The sequence below is a fragment of the Poromitra crassiceps genome, assembly GCF_964638095.1.
Source record: "Poromitra crassiceps genome assembly, chromosome: 6".
Classification (NCBI taxonomy): Eukaryota; Metazoa; Chordata; class Actinopteri; order Beryciformes; family Melamphaidae; genus Poromitra; species Poromitra crassiceps.
Window position 1 is genome coordinate 15,637,072 of NC_139627.1, and position 19,689 is coordinate 15,656,760.

The following is a 19,689-nucleotide window of genomic DNA, read 5'->3' on the forward strand; positions in this document are numbered from 1 at the left end:
CAGGTGTCTTTTGCGGACCACAAAGGCCTGTCCTTAACCAAGGTAAAGGTGTTCTCTGAATTGAGTGACGCGATAGGTGTCCCCTTAAACATCCAAAAGACGCTCAACTCTTCCCTCACACCGGCCAAGGAGGAGGACAAGCTGGTGCTGGACTTCGCCCAGCCCTCCTCCGATTACCTGCAATTCCGCCAGCGCCTGGAGGACAACTACGTCTGCCTGGAGCACTGCGTTCTGAGAGAAAAGACAATGGCGGGAACCATCAAAGTCAAAAACCGCTCCTTTGAGAAGTCGGTGAAGTTGCGGGTGACGTTTGACGCCTGGAGACGCCACGAGGACGTGGCCTGCCTGTACGTGAAGGACACCTATCCGGGCGCCTCCAATGACACGTTCTCCTTCGAGGTGGCGCTGCCCGACCGCTTGTCGTCGCCGCACGAGCACATTGAGTTCGCCGTCTGTTATGAAGTGGACGGCCACGAGTACTGGGACAGCAACCAGGGGGACAACTACAGGGTGATCTGGTCGTCGCGGAGCAGAACGGAGCAGCAGAGACACTCCTTTGACCTGGGGATTTACTTTGACCGCTATGGCAGTCCCACATGTTGCCATGGGCTCTTCCCCGACTGGCCCAGTTACGCAGGATATGAGAATATAGGCCCCTACTACTGACCGTCTTCTGAACTGCAGTGACACTACTCGGAAAGGTGTGAGAAATAGCAATTGCACAAGTTCATGTCTATTTTTCCCCACGTCTTTGTTTTAAAAAAAATCTTCACACACACACAAATCAGCTAATGCCGTGAGAATGTTTCTGAAATATGTTGGCGTGTTCGTATGTTAACGTGCACTTTAACCCATGGGATGGAGGCTGTTAAAGGGATAGTTTGGATTTTTTTTTATTTTTTTAAAATCTGGGATGGTATGAGGCACTTGCTGACACTCGGGTGTACTACATGCAGTAGAATGCAGCCGACGCGGTTCCACTCTGGAGAAATGGAGACCAGACGCATCAGGCAGGTAGAGCTGTGTGCTGAGTTGTGAACACTGTCACGAGCAAAAAACGTAAAAAAAATAAATAATACAAAATAATGTATGCTTCCATACTGCTCACCTGGCCTAATCCAAGCCCTGAGATGCCAAGTTGACTTGAAAATACATCATTTACACCCCGACGGCTCTACTTGCCTGCCGCGGCCGGTCTCCATTTCATGCTCCTGCATGTAGTACATTGACCGTCGACAGATACCTCATACAACCTCACATCAAAAAAATCCAAACTATCCCTTTAAAAGACACAGCCTCACCTAGAAATAAAGCTTTGATATTTCACAAGACGTGTTGGTTCAGACGGTTGCTCAACATTACAAAAGCTCCCATCATTTACTCATTTCCCTTTCACAATGTAGCCTGACCGCAAATATAACCGGCTAGGAAAATGTGGCCGTGACCTCTGTCAATGTCATGAATATTTAACAGGCTGTCCGTCGGGTGGGGGGGCCAGTTGCGAATAATGTGTTCCGATAAAGTTATTTAAAAAGGTACACTTGCTGCTATTTTGACCGTAACCGCTGTATGCCGATGCACTGATACACACATACGGGGTGCATTAGTAAATTGGTGTATAAAACTAAAAAGCTACACAGACTGCCGAGGATGTGTGTTCTTTTAGTAAGCAGGTCGAATCTTTGTGGTGTATTTGTGATTTCGCTAGGATGTTGATTCTGGACTCAGTGTTGTTTGATTATGTTTTCTTAAAGGTTTTACCCCCTATATTGCAGCATGTTGACACACTGGTCCCCTTTGCACACTATAGATTGTTAGGTCTGTGGTCCGTTGTGTACATTTCTGACGCTGTACATTTTTGTCAAACACCCTGGTTTACTGTTAAAGAAAAACTTTGGTAATTTTTTTTAAACTGATTTTCTTTTAAAGACTTGAATCGTTTTTAAAGCAACGCTCGCAACTCTTTTGTATGTAGTTTTCAGTTGTAAGGCCTTTGCTTTCATTTGATGTTGGTCTGAAAATGTTTGGGACTGATACAAATGTTTAAAAAGTAAGTTAATAAATTATGATGTCGGTTAATAAAGAAATGGATTTGAATTTTCCTAACTGCTTGAAAAAGGTTTGTGTTTATTGGTGGAGACGTGATGGTTTTGGGGGGGAATGAAATAACTGGGAAAACCTAAAGAGAAGTATTATTTTTTTACCTTGTGTATTTAGTTTTTCAACGTACGTTATGAGTAACTTCAGAGATGAGTATGTTCTTTCCTTGGATGAATACTCCTGCTGATTCAGAGGGACGTCAAAACCCAGGAAGAGATGTGTCTCAGGCCCAGTTCTGATCTTTGGCACTCTGATCGCAGTGAAGTACAGGTCTGAACGCACCCAATACGCATTGAGATCGGATTGCCTCAAGCCACCTTCGGAGGTGGCCTGGGCCACATGTGGACCTTACTTTTGTAATACACTATAGAATAAAACATGCTGTTTTTTTATATTTTTTATTTCATTATATTTACTTGAATGAAACATCTTATTTCAAAAGAAAGTGAAATAGTATTAAAGTGAAATATTGCAAAAGCAGTTTAGGCTATATAAGATGTATTCTGCTGGTTTACAAACTGTATTATAATGTCCCCTTTAAATGGCAAAATATGAAATTATTGCAATTAACAAAATAGATTTTGTTACATGGTCCAACATGATGAGCTCAGCTAAATAAATGTACTCTCTGTGGTAGAGACAGGAACCGACAGGAAAATGTCTGCACTGTGGCAAGCCTGATACTCATCGAATAAGTCAATAATAATTGCAGCTGTAACATTTCTATAATAATTCAATGGTATTAAATGCCAAACAAAGAGCCAAAGCAGCCAGCACTGTATTTTTCCTCGCAGCAATTATCATGTGTTTATTTGCATATAGGGCGGGGAAGTGAGGTCTGATCACAAGAAGCATTCATGGAGACGCATTCTAATGCCAGGTGTGAACAGACAGAGTGCTGGCCACTTGTGATCGGATCATGCATGTTAATACCGGGTCGGGAGCAGGGTGCCTCAGTCAGACAAGCCTTGACTCTTAATTGTTTTGACTGCTGATTCACTGTGTCCCATTGTAAAGCTCAGTGTGACCACACCCATCCTGATAACTAACAACTCATAGAGAATTTCTTTTGTAAGAATAGATTGATAGTATATTCATTTGAGTGCTTAAACATGGCCTCCTTTCAAACTCCTCCCTTTTTTTAAAGAAAAAAAACTGGGAAATTGACTCACACGCAGACATTTCACAGTATTTAAAATGCGTCTGGAGATAGGTCACACTGACTGGAAATGGCTGAGTCACAGATGACGTATGATTAGAAGATATGAAGTCAGGAAATGGACTCACCGGTGTGTAGACATTTCACAGGTGTCTACTGGTTGTAGTTGTGACTCAGCGGTGCTCTCAGGCTCTCCTTGCTGAATAGACTGTAGTTAGAGAGAAAGGCAGATTAGACACGGCCAAACATCTCCACATACTGTGTGTAGACCTCAACAGCCTTCAGATGGCCTGAAGCTGGGGATCCAGCATTCTGTGGAGACGGTGGGAGACAAGTCTGTGATAGTGGACTGACTGGACAGTCTGAGCGTTTTCTCTATAGCTTTGTCTCATTAACATCTGCAGGTAGTTCCTGTCTCAAACAGGCGACTGCCCTCCTGTCCCCTGCGGATGCACCCCACTGTGGGGGGATGTGTGGCATGATGATAGTCCTGTTCAAAACCATTCCCTATTCCAGAAATAGTGGACTATATAGTGTGTTCACCATTTTTTACTAGTGTCCGAATTCTCATTTGTTGATTTGATTGACCATGTAGTCTAGGGCTGCCACGATTAGTCGACTATAGTCGCGATGATGTCGATTACCAAAATAGTCGCCGACATATTTGGTAATCGACGTCATCGCATGTTCTTTGGGAGCTGAAATAAACTTTTTTTCCCCGTTTGTTTTGTTCCCCCGAAGCTGCTGCTGGTTCATTAAAAGATGTATTTTTGAGTCAATTATCATCTTAATTGTCTTTATTTTTAGTTAGCACATGCCTAAAACTAACCTGACGCTGCCAGATGGACGGTTAGCTTCACATTACGTTTCATTAAACCAGTCGAGAGAATTCTCTGTTGATCTCGCGAGGTTATCCATCTTGCAAGCAAGGTTAGCCTAAAACAACTTCAAGCTAAATTTAGAAGCTGATGATAGCTAAATCAGAGCGATTGAGTAATTGTGCGATAAGCTGCAATTTATGATCCGGTTAAAATAATAGGTGACCAGTCAATTATCAAAATAATAATTTGTAGCAGCCCTAATGTAGTCCACTATAAAAGACCCACGATGCACTGCAATTTCTAGTGAACAGCAGATTCACCCTACATTTTCTCCCATATGCCACAGTGCAGATATGTGCATATCAACGTTATACACCTCATAGAGTCTGCTATGGAAATAGCACGGTGGCCAGTAATGCCTTAGTGTTGTGGTCAGGGTGGATGGAGGGTGTAAAGTTTAAAAACACTCGCCTTTCACATAGAGGCTCGTGTTCGATCCCCAGGGTTTTCTAAAGTCTACATTTCAACCTTAAGTCACATTTAAAGTTAGGTTCAAGCCTAACCTAAACCATAACCCTAACCTTAACCAAAATGACCAAAGTTGTTAAAGTTGTTTTATTTGTGTTTAACGTTGGAAAGGCAGTAAGGTTTTCAAATTAACTGCTGTGTTGTTGCATACAATATATATACGTTGAGATTGTATGTTTGCAGAAAGATCAAATGTTTTAGAAACGTAAAAGGCCGACGTTTTGTGTAAAATGCACATTGAGATCGTATGTATCCATGGTCAGGTTCAAATATCTTGCCTTTTCCTGCAACACTGTTGACCATTCCTCCATGATGGGTGGCTGGAGCATGGCCTGTTTCTCCATGCCATGCCTAAGTCTAAGGTTGACGCACCTATACGCACCTTGGATAGACACCTTAGGTACAAGGGTGCCACACCACCACCACCACCACCTCAGCAACACCATGGCACCCTTGTTGAGCTATTTCAACACGTGGTCAGCAGCAACATATTTTGATGTTATGGTTTCAGACACATCTTTGTCATATTTGGTGTGGATTTATGTATCGTTTCTTATGCTAAGTTCATTTTCAACAGCCAGTATATTCATTTCCCCAAATGCATCAGTTATCCTGTTGTTATACAATAAGTCTGTCCTCACTATTTGAGCTTGCAAGTCAAGTCAAGTCAAGTTTATTTGTATAGCACATTTCATACACAGAGGCAATTCAAAGTGCTTCACATAAAATGGTTGACACAAGAAAATAAAATAATAAAAGAAGAGGATAAAATAGCCATTTAAAAGCATCACAAGAGAACTTTAAGAAAGAGCATAAAAAAGTGCATTAAGCGACAGGCGCAGCAGTTACAAAAATAGCTAAAAACGTAGTCATTGGGTTTGTTGTTTCTATACACACACATGATTGGAAAAATAACCTTTATAATAGTTGGACTCAAACCTTTATAGGCCACACACATCTCCTAAAAACAGCTGTCAGCAGTTAAAAGTGACGGTAAACATAAAAGTCTTTAGTCTATTTTTAAAAGTAAGTAAAGTTGGGGCAGATCTGAGGTCTTCAGGCAGTTTGTTCCAGCTAGCAAAAGCATAGTGGGTGAATGCGGCCTTCCCATGATTTGATTTGATCCTAGGGACAGTTTTTTTAATAAACATAGGCTATAATATTATAGGCTGTGTGGTAGTTGAAACGGAGTTTCAAGTTGACGTTTATTTATGTTTGTAGTTTGTAAAAAAATGTTTGTAATTTATTTAATTATTTTTTGACCGGGCTCACGGCCCGGTACCAAATGCATTGCGGCCCGGTACCGGTCCGCGGCCCGGTGGTTGGGGACCACTGGTCTAGACGGTTTGTAGCGTGGGAGAAATTCAGCTATGTATTTTGGGCCTAGGCCGTTAAGTGATTTGTAGACTAGTAACAGTATTTTAAAATCTATTCTATGACACACTGGCAAACCAGTGTAAGGACCTAAGAACTGGAGTAATATGATCAGCTTTCTTAGTCCTCATTAGAACTTTAGCAGCATGAGGCCCACGTCTCTACGCCTCTGTGAATGTAGCACTCAAATGGGACAATATTGGATGAACCTGGATTTGAACTGTCCTTCACTCGTCTCTGGCTGTTCTGTGTTTTTGTTTGCTTTGCAGATACCCCCAAGTGCACCATGGAGCACATTGTGCGCTGCATTCCTGCACTTTGAAAGTGGGAGAAGAGCCAACTTGACATGTTCATTCAGCAATGGCTCCTTACTGCTGGAAAAATGCCAAGATTAAAAAAAAAACATTATCTGTTCCTTTTACTAGGCCAAGAAAAAGTATCGACTAGAAATAATTACATCTGATAGTAGCCTATTCATAAATCTACAGCTATCTACCCTGAGCCACTTTTAAACCTGATACCAGCTGGGTATCTGGGACTTTGGAGAAAACATAGACTTGGCTTTTGATATTTTAATCCTGCTGATCCAAGAGACCTGATAACGCATCTGAAAAAAGTAGGCCACAAAAATGTAGTGAATGTGCAAGTCTCTTGACTGGATTAAATAGGCTACTGAAAACTCAGTTGCCACATGCAAAAACTGTGCACGCATCATGTCCATTAGATGGAGACAGAGTCCTCACTCTGTCCATAGGTCAGTCAGTGTGCAAGATAACAGGCAAATCAGGCTTGTATCCAATCACACTGATTGCTTGCTTATAAATAAAATAAGACAATATGATTGCTTGTTTATAAATAAGACTTATTGTCTTATTTATAAGCAATCAAACATATTTTTATTTGTATTCTATTTTGAAAACAGAATAAAAATAAAAATATGTAACAACAACAAAAGTAGCCTATGTAAAATATAAAAAAGATATGCATCAGGCCGCCCTACAGTAGCCTATATCAACAGTGATATAGGTAGAGTAATGATTATTGTAAAGTAAAATGCAAAAAGTAAGCCTAACACTGTGGATAATTATTGCACATTATATTATTGCACATATTGCAGCATTGAATACCTAGGCGATTGCACATTGAGTTAATGCACAAATTGCGGTATTTTACAGTAAGATCCACATTATAATTGAATGGTTTTCGGCTACAATTTGCACCGAGGATAATCACTCCCCCCCCCCCTCCACACACCATCCAGGCAGGCAGGCAGGAAACAGGAAGGAAGGTGGGTTTGTTTCTGACGCAGTGTGGACGGACGGACGGGCGTCGCTGCTGCTACCATTTCTATTTCCCCTCTCCAGACAGCTGCCTGCTGCGGCTCCGGCTCTCACACGGGAAGACAGCAGGCAGGCAGAGCCAGAGAGCGGGACTCAGAGGACTGCTTCTGCCGATCAGGATGGCTGTGAGTGAGAACACGCACCGGCGGCACAGCTCGACCCTTCTGGGATTCACATTGGAGCAATAAACTGCGGTTGGTTTGTTTTATTGTGCGGTGTGTGGCGCAGGAGAAAAGGATGCGTGGAGCGCCTATGCCGCGGCCAGCTCCAGTCGTCCTCCTGATGCGATGGGAAAGCTCGATCATTTCTCGGCTTGAACTGGCTCTCCTGTCGCCTTTGTCATGGAATAATATCTCGTTAGCTCTGATGCAGGTCGTGTTGTCGCTGAGGGCGATCATTGAAGAAGGACACCGTCCACCATGCTGCCCGCTCAGTGGAATTGATGAAAACTCTCAATGAAAACAATAAGGAGGAGGGGTCGGGCTGCAACGCCATGGAGGTAGGGCTGCAACTAACGATTATTCCCTTTATCGAAATAATCTCTCGATTATGTTCTCGGCTAATTGATTATTCGTTTGGTCGGTCTGTAAAATGTCACAAAGTGGTGAAAAGGGTCGATCACCTTTTCCCTAAAGCCCAAGATAGATGACATCCTCAATGTCTTCTTTTGTCCTGACCAACAGTCCACAACCAAAATCAGGTGTAGCTACTGTCGACTAAAGAAACCAGAAAATACATTTAAGAAGCTGGAACAAAAACAATTTCAACATTCAATAGTTTATTCCCGTATCAATTACATTTATTGGAATTTGTCTTGATGTACTAGCTATGCTTGGAGTAGACAAAACAATTACAATGTCAAACACACATCAGAAATACAATAGGCTACAAATACACATCAATATAAACATATCAGAAATACTCGAGGGAAATAAGTCTACCATCAGTATAAACATGCGAAAACATATGCAATAAGTATACACTGCAGAGTAGGCACAATTATGTATCTGGTGCATTACAAATATTTGTGGCATTAAAAAAAGTGTGTTTCTTCCTTAGAAATTAGTCTAAACAATTAACCCATTCTAAAAATAGTTGTTGATTAATTTTCTTTTTAACTAATCATTGCAGCTCTCCATGGAGGACAAGGAGAACAACCTGAAGACGGCCAGGCTGTGGAGGGATGCCGCCCTCCGCTCCAGGAAGCTGCGCAGCAACCTGCGCCAGCTCACCCTCTGCTCCAAAGACAACCAGAAGATCATCCTACCTGAAGACATAGGCGAGATAGAGGTGCTCAATCTGGGCAACAACTCTCTCCAGGAGCTGCCAGAGGGCCTGGGAGCCACCCTCAACAACCTGCGCGTCCTTGTCCTCCGCAGGAACAAATTCACAGCTGTCCCCTGTGTGGTGTTTGAGCTCGGCCAGCTCGTGGAGCTTGACATGAGCCACAACTGCCTGAGGAGCTTCTCCGAAGATGTCGGTGAACTGAAACGGCTGAAGAAGCTCTGCATCAGTCACAACAAAATCCAGTATCTGCCGTCGCAAATCGGAGCGCTTCAGTTTTTGGAGGAGCTGGATGTCAGCTTCAATGACCTGCGTGACTTCCCCAGGTCGTTCTCGAACCTCAAGAGGCTGCGCACGCTGGACGCAGATCACAACAAGCTCAACCACTTCCCCCCTGAGATCCTTGCCCTCGTGGACCTGGAGGAACTCGACTGTTCTGGGAATAAGTTTGAGATGCTTCCAGGAGACATTATGAAGCTGCAGTCCATAAAGATCTTTTGGCTCAGCAGTCTTCACATGTCCACCTTACCCGACACCTTCTGTCACCTGCACAATCTGGAGAGCGTGATGCTGGACGGTAACAACCTCACCGCGCTGCCCCCTTCCTTCGGCAGTCTGCAAAGACTGAAAATGATCAATTTGTCCTCAAACGATTTTGAGAACTTTCCCCGGGTTATTTTAAGCATCACGGGGTTAGAGGAACTTTATCTCAGCAGGAATAAACTGACTTTTGTCCCCGGGGAAATAGGGCAGCTGGTGAAGTTGGCAAACCTTTGGTTGGACAATAACAACGTTACATATCTGCCAGATTCTATTGTGGAGCTGGAGAAACTGGAGGAGCTGGTTTTACAGGGTAATCAAATAGCCATACTTCCAGATCATTTTGGAAAGCTCTCCAAAGTCAACATTTGGAAGGTGAAGGACAACCCCCTCATCCAGCCTCCTTACGAGGTCTGCATGAAGGGGATTCCTTACATTGCAGCCTATCAAAAGGAACTTGCACATTCCCGGCTCGCCGTGAAGCCGCGGCTAAAGCTAGTCTTGATGGGAATGAGAAACGCTGGGAAGACGGTGCTCAGCCAGAGTGTGGTTAGCACACAGCGGGATGCTACAGGCCTCCAGGTTAGCACACAGCGGGATGCTACAGGCCTCCAGGGAAACAAAGGAATCCAAGTGACTAACTGGGTCGCAGACGTAGATCGCAGTCTCACGTTTCTCGTGTACGATTTGTCAGGGAAGCAAAACTATGACCTCATCAAACCCTTTTTCCTCTCCCCCGGTGCCCTGTACATTCTTGTTGTCAATCTCAAAGCGTATTCACCCAAGAACTTTTACGCCCACGTCGGGTATTTCCTCCACCTCCTCAGTGCCAAAGTGCCCCATGCCGTGGTGTGCTTGGTGGGCACGCACACAGACCTCTGTGGCGACACGGAGGTGGAGGAGAAGGGCCTGGACATCCACAGACAGATCGCCCTGCAGGAGAGCCGAGACACCCGGTGCCTGACGAGCCTGGCGGGCCAGGTGGACCAGGCGCTGGAGCAGGGCTTCAACCTGCGCTCCTCCAGCCCTCACGTCCCCTTCTACAGCGTCTCCGACAAGAACCTGAGACGCAAGAAAGCCCAGCTGCAGTACATGCTCAACCACAGGCTGCAGATCCTCTCGCCGGTGCTGTGTGTCAGCTGCACGGAGAGCCAGAGGAACATCCAGAGGCTGAGGGAGAAGCTCATGTCCGTCGCAGACCACCGGGACATCTTCCCCAACCTCCACCGCGTGCTGCCCAAGTCCTGGCAGATGCTCGAGGAGTTGCACTTTAAGCCCAAAGACCTGTGGCTCTCGTGGTGGGACTCTGCCCGTCTGGGCCTCCAGGCAGGGCTGACAGAGGACCGTCTGCAGAGCGCCTTATCCTACCTTCACGAGAGCGGGAAACTACTCTACTTTGAGGACAGCCTCACCCTTAAGGAGTACGTGTTTCACAATCTGCCCCGATTCATCGCGATTCTCAACGTCTTCTTCCAGAGGGACGAGTCGACCCTTTTGGACAGGCTTCTGTCTGAGGGCGAGAGGGGAGACAAGGGGAGGGTGAGCCTGGTCATAGAGGGGGAGAAGGGAGAGAACCTCAGGGTGACCCATCTGCAGCAGCATGTGGAGGGCTTTCTTCAGCACGGCCTTTTGCCCTCCAACGTCATTCGCCTGCTCCTGAGACCGCTCATCCAGACCCAGCAGGACCTGCATCTCATCATGGAGCTTCTGGAGAAGATGGGGATCTGCTACTGCATCAACAAGCCCCGCGGCAAGCCGCTGAACGGAGCCACGGCGTGGTACAAGTTCCCCAGCTACGTCAGCAACGAGGAGCCGCGCACGGAGGCCTCGGCCAGCGGGAGCGCTCTGCCTCTGTGCCACTTCTTCTCTGTGGAGCAGCTGCAAATCGAGTACAGCTTCCCGTTCCTCTGCCCCCCCGGACTGTTTGCCCGCTTCAGTGTGCAGATCAACAACCATGTGGTCCAGAGGTCAGACGGCAGACATCAGATCTTTGCCTATCGCGGTAAAGTCCCTGTGGTGATCAGCTGCCGGCCTGCTAGGGGCAAACTGCAGGCCGACACCCTGTCCATCTCCAGCCACGCCTCCCTGCCAAACATCTGGACTGCATGGCAGGCCATTACTCCACTGGTGGAAGAGCTGAACGTGCTGCTACAGGAGTGGCCTGGGCTCCACTACTCTGTTCATGTTCTGTGTTCCAAGTGCCTCAAACGACGGTCACCCAACCCACACGCCTTCCCAGGTGAGCAGTGTTTCAAAGTCCTATCGTTTCACTCTATTCCTCTGTATCACTCTCCCTCCACCTGCTCTGTTAACGCGTGCTCACTCTCTCTGTATCACTCTCCCTCCACCTGCTCTGTTAACGCGTGCTCACTCTCTCTTCCTCTGTATCACTCTCCCTCCACCTTCTCTGTTAACGCGTGCTCACTCTCTCTTCCTCTGTATCACTCTCCCTCCACCTGCTCTGTTAACGCGTGCTCACTCTCTCTTCCTCTGTATCACTCTCCCTCCACCTCCCTCCACCTGCTCTGTTAACGCCTTCACTCTCTCTTTCTCTGTATCACTCTCCCTCCACCTGCTCTGTTAACGCCTGCCCTCCTCTACTTTCCTAAATTCCCATTTTCCTCCTTCATTTTTCTGAAACAAAATACTTTTCACAGCATGTATTAAATAGATTTAGTTACATCCCAATTCAGAACCAGGGTTAGTCCTCCTAAAGGGTTAGTCCTCCTAAAGGATGCAGCGGATGACTTATTAGGCTGGGAAGCTCACTTTAGTGGGGGACGGGGGGCAACACAAAGGCTGTGGGGCGGCTGCTGATGTCATCAGCTCAGAGAGAAAGAAACCCCACCTCTGTCCTGTTTAGTGACTCTGCTGAAACCAGGAGACTAGACTGTGCTCTGTCCTGTTTAGTGACTCTCTGTTGAAACCAGGAGACTAGACTGTGCTCTGTCCTGTTTAGTGACTCTGCTGAAACCAGGAGACTAGACTGTGCTCTGTCCTGTTTAGTGACTCTCTGTTGAAACCAGGAGACTAGACTGTGCTCTGTCCTGTTTAGTGACTCTGCTGAAACCAGGAGACTAGACTGTGCTCTGTCCTGTTTAGTGACTCTCTGTTGAAACCAGGAGACTAGACTGTGCTCTGTCCTGTTTAGTGACGCTCTGCTGAAACCAGGAGACTAGACTGTGCTCTGTCCTGTTTAGTGTCTCTCTGTTGAAACCAGGAGACTAGACTGTGCTCTGTCCTGTTTAGTGACTCTCTGCTGAAACCAAGAGACTAGACTGTGCTCTGTCCTGTTTGTGACTCTGCTGAAACCAGGAGACTAGACTGTGCTCTGTCCTGTTTAGTGACTCTCTGCTGAAACCAGGAGACTAGACTGTGCTCTGTCCTGTTTGTGACTCTGCTGAAACCAGGAGACTAGACTGTGCTCTGTCCTGTTTAGTGACTCTCTGCTGAAACCAGGAGACTAGACTGTGCTCTGTCCTGTTTAGTGACTCTCTGTTGAAACCAGGAGACTAGACTGTGCTCTGTCTTGTTTGTGACTCTCTGCTGAAACTAGAAGACTAGACTCTGCTCTGTCCTGTTTAGTGACTCTCTGCTGAAACCAGGAGACTAGACTGTGCTCTGTCCTGTTTGTGACTCTCTGCTGAAACTAGGAGACTAGACTGTGCTCTGTCCTGTTTAGTGACTCTCTGCTGAAACCAGGAGACTAGACTCTGCTCTGTCCTGTTTAGTGACTCTCTGTTGAAACCAGGAGACTAGACTGTGCTCTGTCCTGTTTAGTGACTCGCTGTTGAAACCAGGAGACTAGACTGTGCTCTGTCCTGTTTAGTGACTCTCTGCTGAAACCAGGAGACTAGACTGTGCTCTGTCCTGTTTAGTGACTCTCTGCTGAAACCAGGAGACTAGACTGTGCTCTGTCCTGTTTAGTGACTCTCTGCTGAAACCAGGAGACTAGACTGTGCTCTGTCCTGTTTAGTGACTCTCTGCTGAAACCAGGAGACTAGACTGTGCTCTGTCCTGTTTAGTGACTCTCTGTTGAAACCAGGAGACTAGACTGTGCTCTGTCCTGTTTGTGACTCTCTGCTGAAACCAGGAGACTAGACTGTGCTCTGTCCTGTTTAGTGACTCTCTGTTGAAACCAGGAGACTAGACTGTGCTCTGTCCTGTTTAGTGTCTCTCTGCTGAAACCAGGAGACTAGACTGTGCTCTGTCCTGTTTAGTGACTCTCTGTTGAAACCAGGAGACGAGACTGTGCTCTGTCCTGTTTGTGACTCTCTGCTGAAACCAGGAGACGAGACTGTGCTCTGTCCTGTTTAGTGACTCTCTGCTGAAACCAGGAGACTAGACTGTGCTCTGTCCTGTTTGTGACTCTCTGCTGAAACCAGGAGACTAGACTGTGCTCTGTCCTGTTTAGTGACTCTCTGCTGAAACCAGGAGACTAGACTGTGCTCTGTCCTGTTTGTGACTCTCTGCTGAAACCAGGAGACGAGACTGTGCTCTGTCCTGTTTAGTGATTCTCTGCTGAAACCAGGAGACTAGACTGTGCTCTGTCCTGTTTAGTGACTCTCTGCTGAAACCAGGAGACTAGACTGTGCTCTGTCCTGTTTAGTGACTCTCTGTTGAAACCAGGAGACTAGACTGTGCTCTGTCCTGTTTGTGACTCTCTGTTGAAACCAGGAGACTAGACTGTGCTCTGTCCTGTTTAGTGACTCTCTGCTGAAACCAGGAGACTAGACTGTGCTCTGTCCTGTTTAGTGTCTCTCTGCTGAAACCAGGAGACTAGACTGTGCTCTGTCCTGTTTAGTGACTCTCTGCTGAAACCAGGAGACTAGACTGTGCTCTGTCCTGTTTAGTGACTCTCTGCTGAAACCAGGAGACTAGACTGTGCTCTGTCCTGTTTAGTGACTCTCTGCTGAAACCAGGAGACTAGACTGTGCTCTGTCCTGTTTGTGACTCTGCTGAAACCAGGAGACTAGACTGTGCTCTGTCCTGTTTAGTGACTCTCTGCTGAAACCAGGAGACTAGACTGTGCTCTGTCCTGTTTAGTGACTCTGTTGAAACCAGGAGACTAGACTGTGCTCTGTCCTGTTTAGTGACTCTCTGCTGAAACCAGGAGACTAGACTGTGCTCTGTCCTGTTTGTGACTCTCTGCTGAAACCAGGGGCAAGTCCTGGCGTGGTCGTCGTGGTGATGGACGTGGTCGTCGTGGTGATGGACGTGGTCGTCGTGGTGATGGACGTGGTCGTCGTGGTGATGGACGTGGTTGTCATGGTGATGGACGTGGTTGTCATGGCAGCGTAACCTACTTCTCTTTCTTGGAATGTTAGGTGGCAGCCGATCAAACGGCACACTAGGGTCAAAGTGGTCTGTAGTGCGAGCAGACGTGACGCAGCCTACGTACTGAGAACAAGAAGCATGCATCAAAGCCATGTTCTCTACGGGCTTAATGAGACACACATCATCCTCCACACACATATGATGGCTGCATTTTGATTACCGCTTCTTATAATAATGCCAGTTGCATCTGAATAGAAAAGTTCTCAACAGCCTTATTACAGTTTGAATTTTTGACTCGGCAAAGCAATGCATTTTCAAGCTGTCACAAAGAAAGTGAGTGTTTGCAGGTAAAGACAATAGTGGGTCAGGACTCATGTTCCTGTGAGTGATATATTGCTCCTGGAAGCAGAGATTCTGTATTGGCCAATAATTATATTCTACACCAGATACTCAACTTGCGGCCCGGGGGCCAGATGCGGCCTGCGACAGGGTGCAGAGTGGCCCCCCCGACCATTTCCTAATAATTTCACGTTAGTTTTCATTGTGAATTAGAATCTAATTCACAATAATAACTAATGTGAAATACATTTTGGCTGAGCTCCAGTTAAATTGTCAAATACCGCCGTCTGCTCGCTACCCAGGCACTTATGTACTGTATGTACTTAACCTAACTAACTATCCGGTGTGCACAATATTGTCAGCGTAAACTCCGGCTGACACCCCAAAAAACTACAATCCGCTACAGAAAAATGTATATTGTTCGTTTATTAACTGGCGCCTGGCCTCCTATCATTTCACAAAAGTGCCCCCCGGGCAAAGCAAGTTGAGTATCCCTGTTCCTACACCCTTGTTTAGTTGATTGTTTGAAAGCAAAGCATATGTTCAGACACTGAAACTTTTTTTATTTTAATGCTCTGCTAAAATTCGCTGTGCTTTGGTTCCGTTAAAGACATCAGAATCCAGCAGACATGTTGTAGGTGTGGTGGCCCTGGTACTAGCGGACATGATTGACAGCGGGCTATTTTTTGGGCAGCTACCAGCATGATGGCTGCAAATCCTTACAACCCCCCCCCCCCCCCCCCCTATTTCTTCTTCATTATGTGGTGCCCCATTGCATCAGACTATATACAGTAAAGTAATAGTCTTGCTTTGTTACGTTTCACTTGCACGTTCCCTCCCCCATCCCTCCACCTCTCTCTGCCCAGGCCTCAGAGGGGCTTTGGCTGTCGTGGATTAGTTCATGTCTGCAGCGTGGCTGGTGTGAATCAGTAGACATGAGGCAGTGGCTGGTGCTTCAGCAGCTGCCTGACTCTGTGCAGGACATGGACTAGTGCTTACACTAAGACAGTAAGGCTTACACGCACACACACACACACACACACACACACACACACACACACACACACACACACACACACACACACACACACACACACACACACACACACACACACACACACACAGAGAGAGAGAAGTCAGGCAGCCCATTGTCAGTTTGTAGCAGCGGTAACATTTAAGAAGCTCTTGGCAAGAGTAAATCCTCCTAAAATATATCATTTCTCAAAAATATTAACAAATGCAGGTAGTGCCTTTGCAAGTGACAACACATTCTCAGAGAGTAAAGGTCCTTACACATCGGGAGCGTTTTTTTTGTGCGATTAGTTCGCACGTCAATAATATTTTCCGAACCTATATCAGTCAATGCAACCGTGCATAGCAACGGCGAAGTTTCGCTGAGCGTTGTTGCGGTGTTTATTTTTTCGAACCACGGTCGATTTTTCCGAAATTCGCTTCCGACGTGTGCACATCTGTGGCTGTGATTGACAGGTGGGTCAAAACTCGCATTGCCATTTCGTGCCGTATATTCGCATCGCTCTTGATGTGTAAGGACCTTAAGGCAGTGGAAAAAGCGCCCTACTGACACAAAAGGGGTCAGTCAGCTGGCGCATGGAGCAATGGCTCTGGATGTGGTGATGATGATTATATACTGTATTATTTATAAAATGGCTCTCTCAAATCAAGCAATCTGATTGGTTCACAGCCATTGTATAAATCCAATAACCCACTCCAATAACCCATGGCCATGGGTTATTGGTTGCCATGGCAACTCTCTTACTAAAAGCCTTTGGTTACCTCAAAAAAAACAAATGGCGGAGACAGCTGTCAGATCCTTGTGAATCGATCTTCGCTTATAACTTTACTAATACTTCGCAGAAAATTATGTTTTGTACAAGAATAGATGCGGGCTAATGTCTTCTTTGCAAAAAAAAGGCTGTTAACCCCGCATTTAACCCCGTAACGTTAGTTGGTGTCGGGCTTTGCAGAAAGCACTCAGCTTCTCAGCAAGCGCTGAGAATGCAGCGCTGCGCTCAAGCTGCGTGTCGGGCTTTCCAGAAAGCTCTCAGCTTCTCAGCAAGCGCCAGGATTGGCCAATGTCAACTTCAGTCTCCAGAACGATCCAATCAAATCACCCGCACGTCTATCTTCTTGCTAGAGGTCCCGGCCGCCTTACAGTAGTGTTTCAACTGACTCTATCAGAATACCATGCCAGTCGGACTTATAGTATTATTATTATATTTATATTATCATACTTGGAAACCGTTTTATAAAAGCAATATAGCACTCGAGCAGCGTGTGTTGTGGCATATATTTGCGGGATATATTTGCCACAACACACTAGCTCTCATGCTATATTGCTTAAATATATCATCTCTCTGTGGTGTGATTACTGTAATAACTGCTGAAGGACTTATTGCATAGCTTGAATCAACCCTGTTGGTGAGATAAGACTCTTATCTCGCATGAAAGAGCAGTTTGTGTGGAACTTCTCACTCTTAAGCTTAATTTATACTTATTAGAAAGTGTCGCTCAGCACATGGTCGCAGACGAAAAATAAAGTGTCGCTCATGGTGTTGCAGTTATACTTCAGTGAATGTTCGCCTCGGTTCAACGGTCACGTGACACTCGAACGCTATAGTGCTGCAGACAGCCAAGAGAAGAGAGGGAACGCACAGTGAAACCACCTCGGAGGCAAGATGTAACGTACTTGACTGCAGCCACATATAAACGACACACAACCACACAATTCACCTCCTCTCTCGTTCTTTGTGATTTTCACAAAGTCATACATCAAGGACAGGCTGATAAAAATAGCGGGGACACGTTCATTCATTTCAACCGAGTGAAAACCAAAACAAGGAACTCAAGCGCGTGCCGTCTATATAGCCAATCAGACTTGCGCGACACATCGTGACGTAGTCAGCGACACTAGACATTTCACCAGGTAGCAGACACTGCTCGCCGACACAAAGTGTCGACTCAAGTCCTCATTTCTGTCGGCGACCGTTTCAAAAGTGTCGGCAGACAAAGCATAAATTGGGCTTTAGAGTGAGAAGTTCCACACAAACTGCTCTTTCATGCTTGGGCAGTGGAGCAAAGCTGGAAAGGCTATCTCTGTTGCCTCGTGTGGGCTGAAAAGAGAACTGTCACTGGAGCAAAGAAAACACCTCAGACTTTTAATCGCACATTGTTTGCAAGGAATTTCCGGACTCTTTGACGAGCGACGCCGTTTACAATGCTGTGATCTCCAAACTCCCAGGAGGATAAACGCCGTCGATTTTAAATTCAGCCTTACTACTATAGTGACCCTCTTTGTACAGCCTGTGCCGCGTGTCGCTTTCACAGGCAGAGTCGACGAGAGTCAACCGCCACTCGCAGAGCAAACATGGACGACACTCGTCTCGCATAGCAAACACGACGACACGCTGGAGAGAATTTGGTGATGAGAGAACGGGCTTCGTTGACTTAAGAGGTCGGGTGTAGAGATAATGTCAATAGTGACGTGTTCTTCTGTGTTGGACTTTCAGGATTGGAATGTGAGGAGTGGACGCTTTACTGCTTTAGGCCGTTCCTTAGCTGGACTAGAATGAGTGGAAATGTGAAATGGAATAAGTGCAGCGTTCAACAAGTGATCAAAAACCCACAAATGAATGGTGCCTACATTATAATGCAGCGTTGTCATTCAGGCCCTTAGCTCGTTTAATCTTCTTTCCACGTTATACTAGTCGACAAGGAGTGATGGACTGATGTCAACCATACTAATATGTGCTAGGCCATGTGTGTGTGTGTGTGTGTGTGTGTGTGTGTGTCTGTGTGTGTGTGTGTCAGAACTTAGAAGCAGGCACTGACTTACATTTAGGATTTAGCTGCTAGCAACCGACAGCTGCTGCACTTCACTTAACTTGACTCTTGTTGTGTTTCGAGTAGGAAAACGACCTTATTTTTAGTTCTCGCCCTGCTTCACCCCCCCCGGCCGAGTTGTGAATCTGAGACTGTTGATAGCTATCTTAATATTCATGTCAATATTATTGAAAGGAGAGACACTGCTCTTAACTGGTTCACTTCACATCTGAGACATTTCTCTGCTGCCTAACATACTTCTGTTCCTCTTAGTACAGTTTAGCTGTGAGCCACCTCAGGCTTCCGTCCTACAGTAGGTTCTACTCCCCCCTCCCCCCACTATATATATATATCTATATACCATGGTCTGGGTGAATACTCGATTCTGATTGGCTGAAAGGTGTCCATTAAAGGCTGGCTCACACTACAGGATTTTCGGGCCGATTTATGCCCGATTCACCCCTCCCGAGAATCGGAGGAGAAATCTGGCCTGGCAGCTTGCCAAGCTTGGTCGGGCCCGACTTTCGGCACCGATTATCTTGTAGTGTGAGCTGTTTGCAGATCCAATCTTAACCCTCCCGATCTGCTCAAAGCCTCATCGGGGCCGTCCCGATCATATCAAACATGTTTGAAAATCTGCGCGAATACATCAACGACTCCCGTCATTATCGTTAATTGACGCGGCTCATTTGATGCGCTGCACTGCAGGTATCAGATAGGCTACCAAATACCAACAGCACAGAACCATGAGTATTTGGGGGAAAATGTCACTAATTTATATCACAATGAATGACCATGAATAAAAAGTTGTTATATCGTAGTTTTGAGCCCCTGCCAGTCAGAGGCTGTAATCTCCTACCTGTCTTATCAGGCAGTGTGGGAAAAAAGGCTTTGCTGCTGCGGGAAGCAATCCAGTCTATCCAAACTTTTGCCGATCTCATGACATGCAGCAGGGAAATATATTTTGGTAGCGCATGTGTTTGTGTTCTCCCTTGTACAGACAATAGACTCGCGTTGTTTACACGCATGCTAACTACCGTGAGATTCATTTGTTTGGCGAGACGGGCATGAAAATGAGGAAAAGAGA

The 19,689-nt window shown here is 46.0% G+C and overlaps 2 protein-coding genes across 2 annotated transcripts in view; both read left to right on the top strand.

Moving 5' to 3' along the window:
- ppp1r3b (protein phosphatase 1, regulatory subunit 3B) overlaps nucleotides 1-2,102 on the top strand; it is a 3,698-nt gene extending 1,596 nt beyond the window's left edge. Inside the window, exon 2 of the mRNA XM_083638928.1 lies at nucleotides 1-2,102. This exon is cut by the window's left edge and continues 214 nt beyond it. Within this exon, the coding sequence (XP_083495054.1) occupies nucleotides 1-666 (666 nt within the window). The 3' untranslated portion in view covers nucleotides 667-2,102.
- A 5,289-nt stretch (nucleotides 2,103-7,391) lies between these two features.
- Nucleotides 7,392-19,689, top strand: part of mfhas1 (multifunctional ROCO family signaling regulator 1) — a 17,080-nt gene continuing 4,782 nt past the window's right edge. The window contains exons 1-2 of the mRNA XM_083639310.1: nucleotides 7,392-7,821; nucleotides 8,454-11,385. Coding sequence (XP_083495436.1) covers nucleotides 7,765-7,821; nucleotides 8,454-11,385 — 2,989 coding nt within the window. The 5' untranslated portion in view covers nucleotides 7,392-7,764. The remainder of the gene's footprint in view (nucleotides 7,822-8,453; nucleotides 11,386-19,689) is intronic.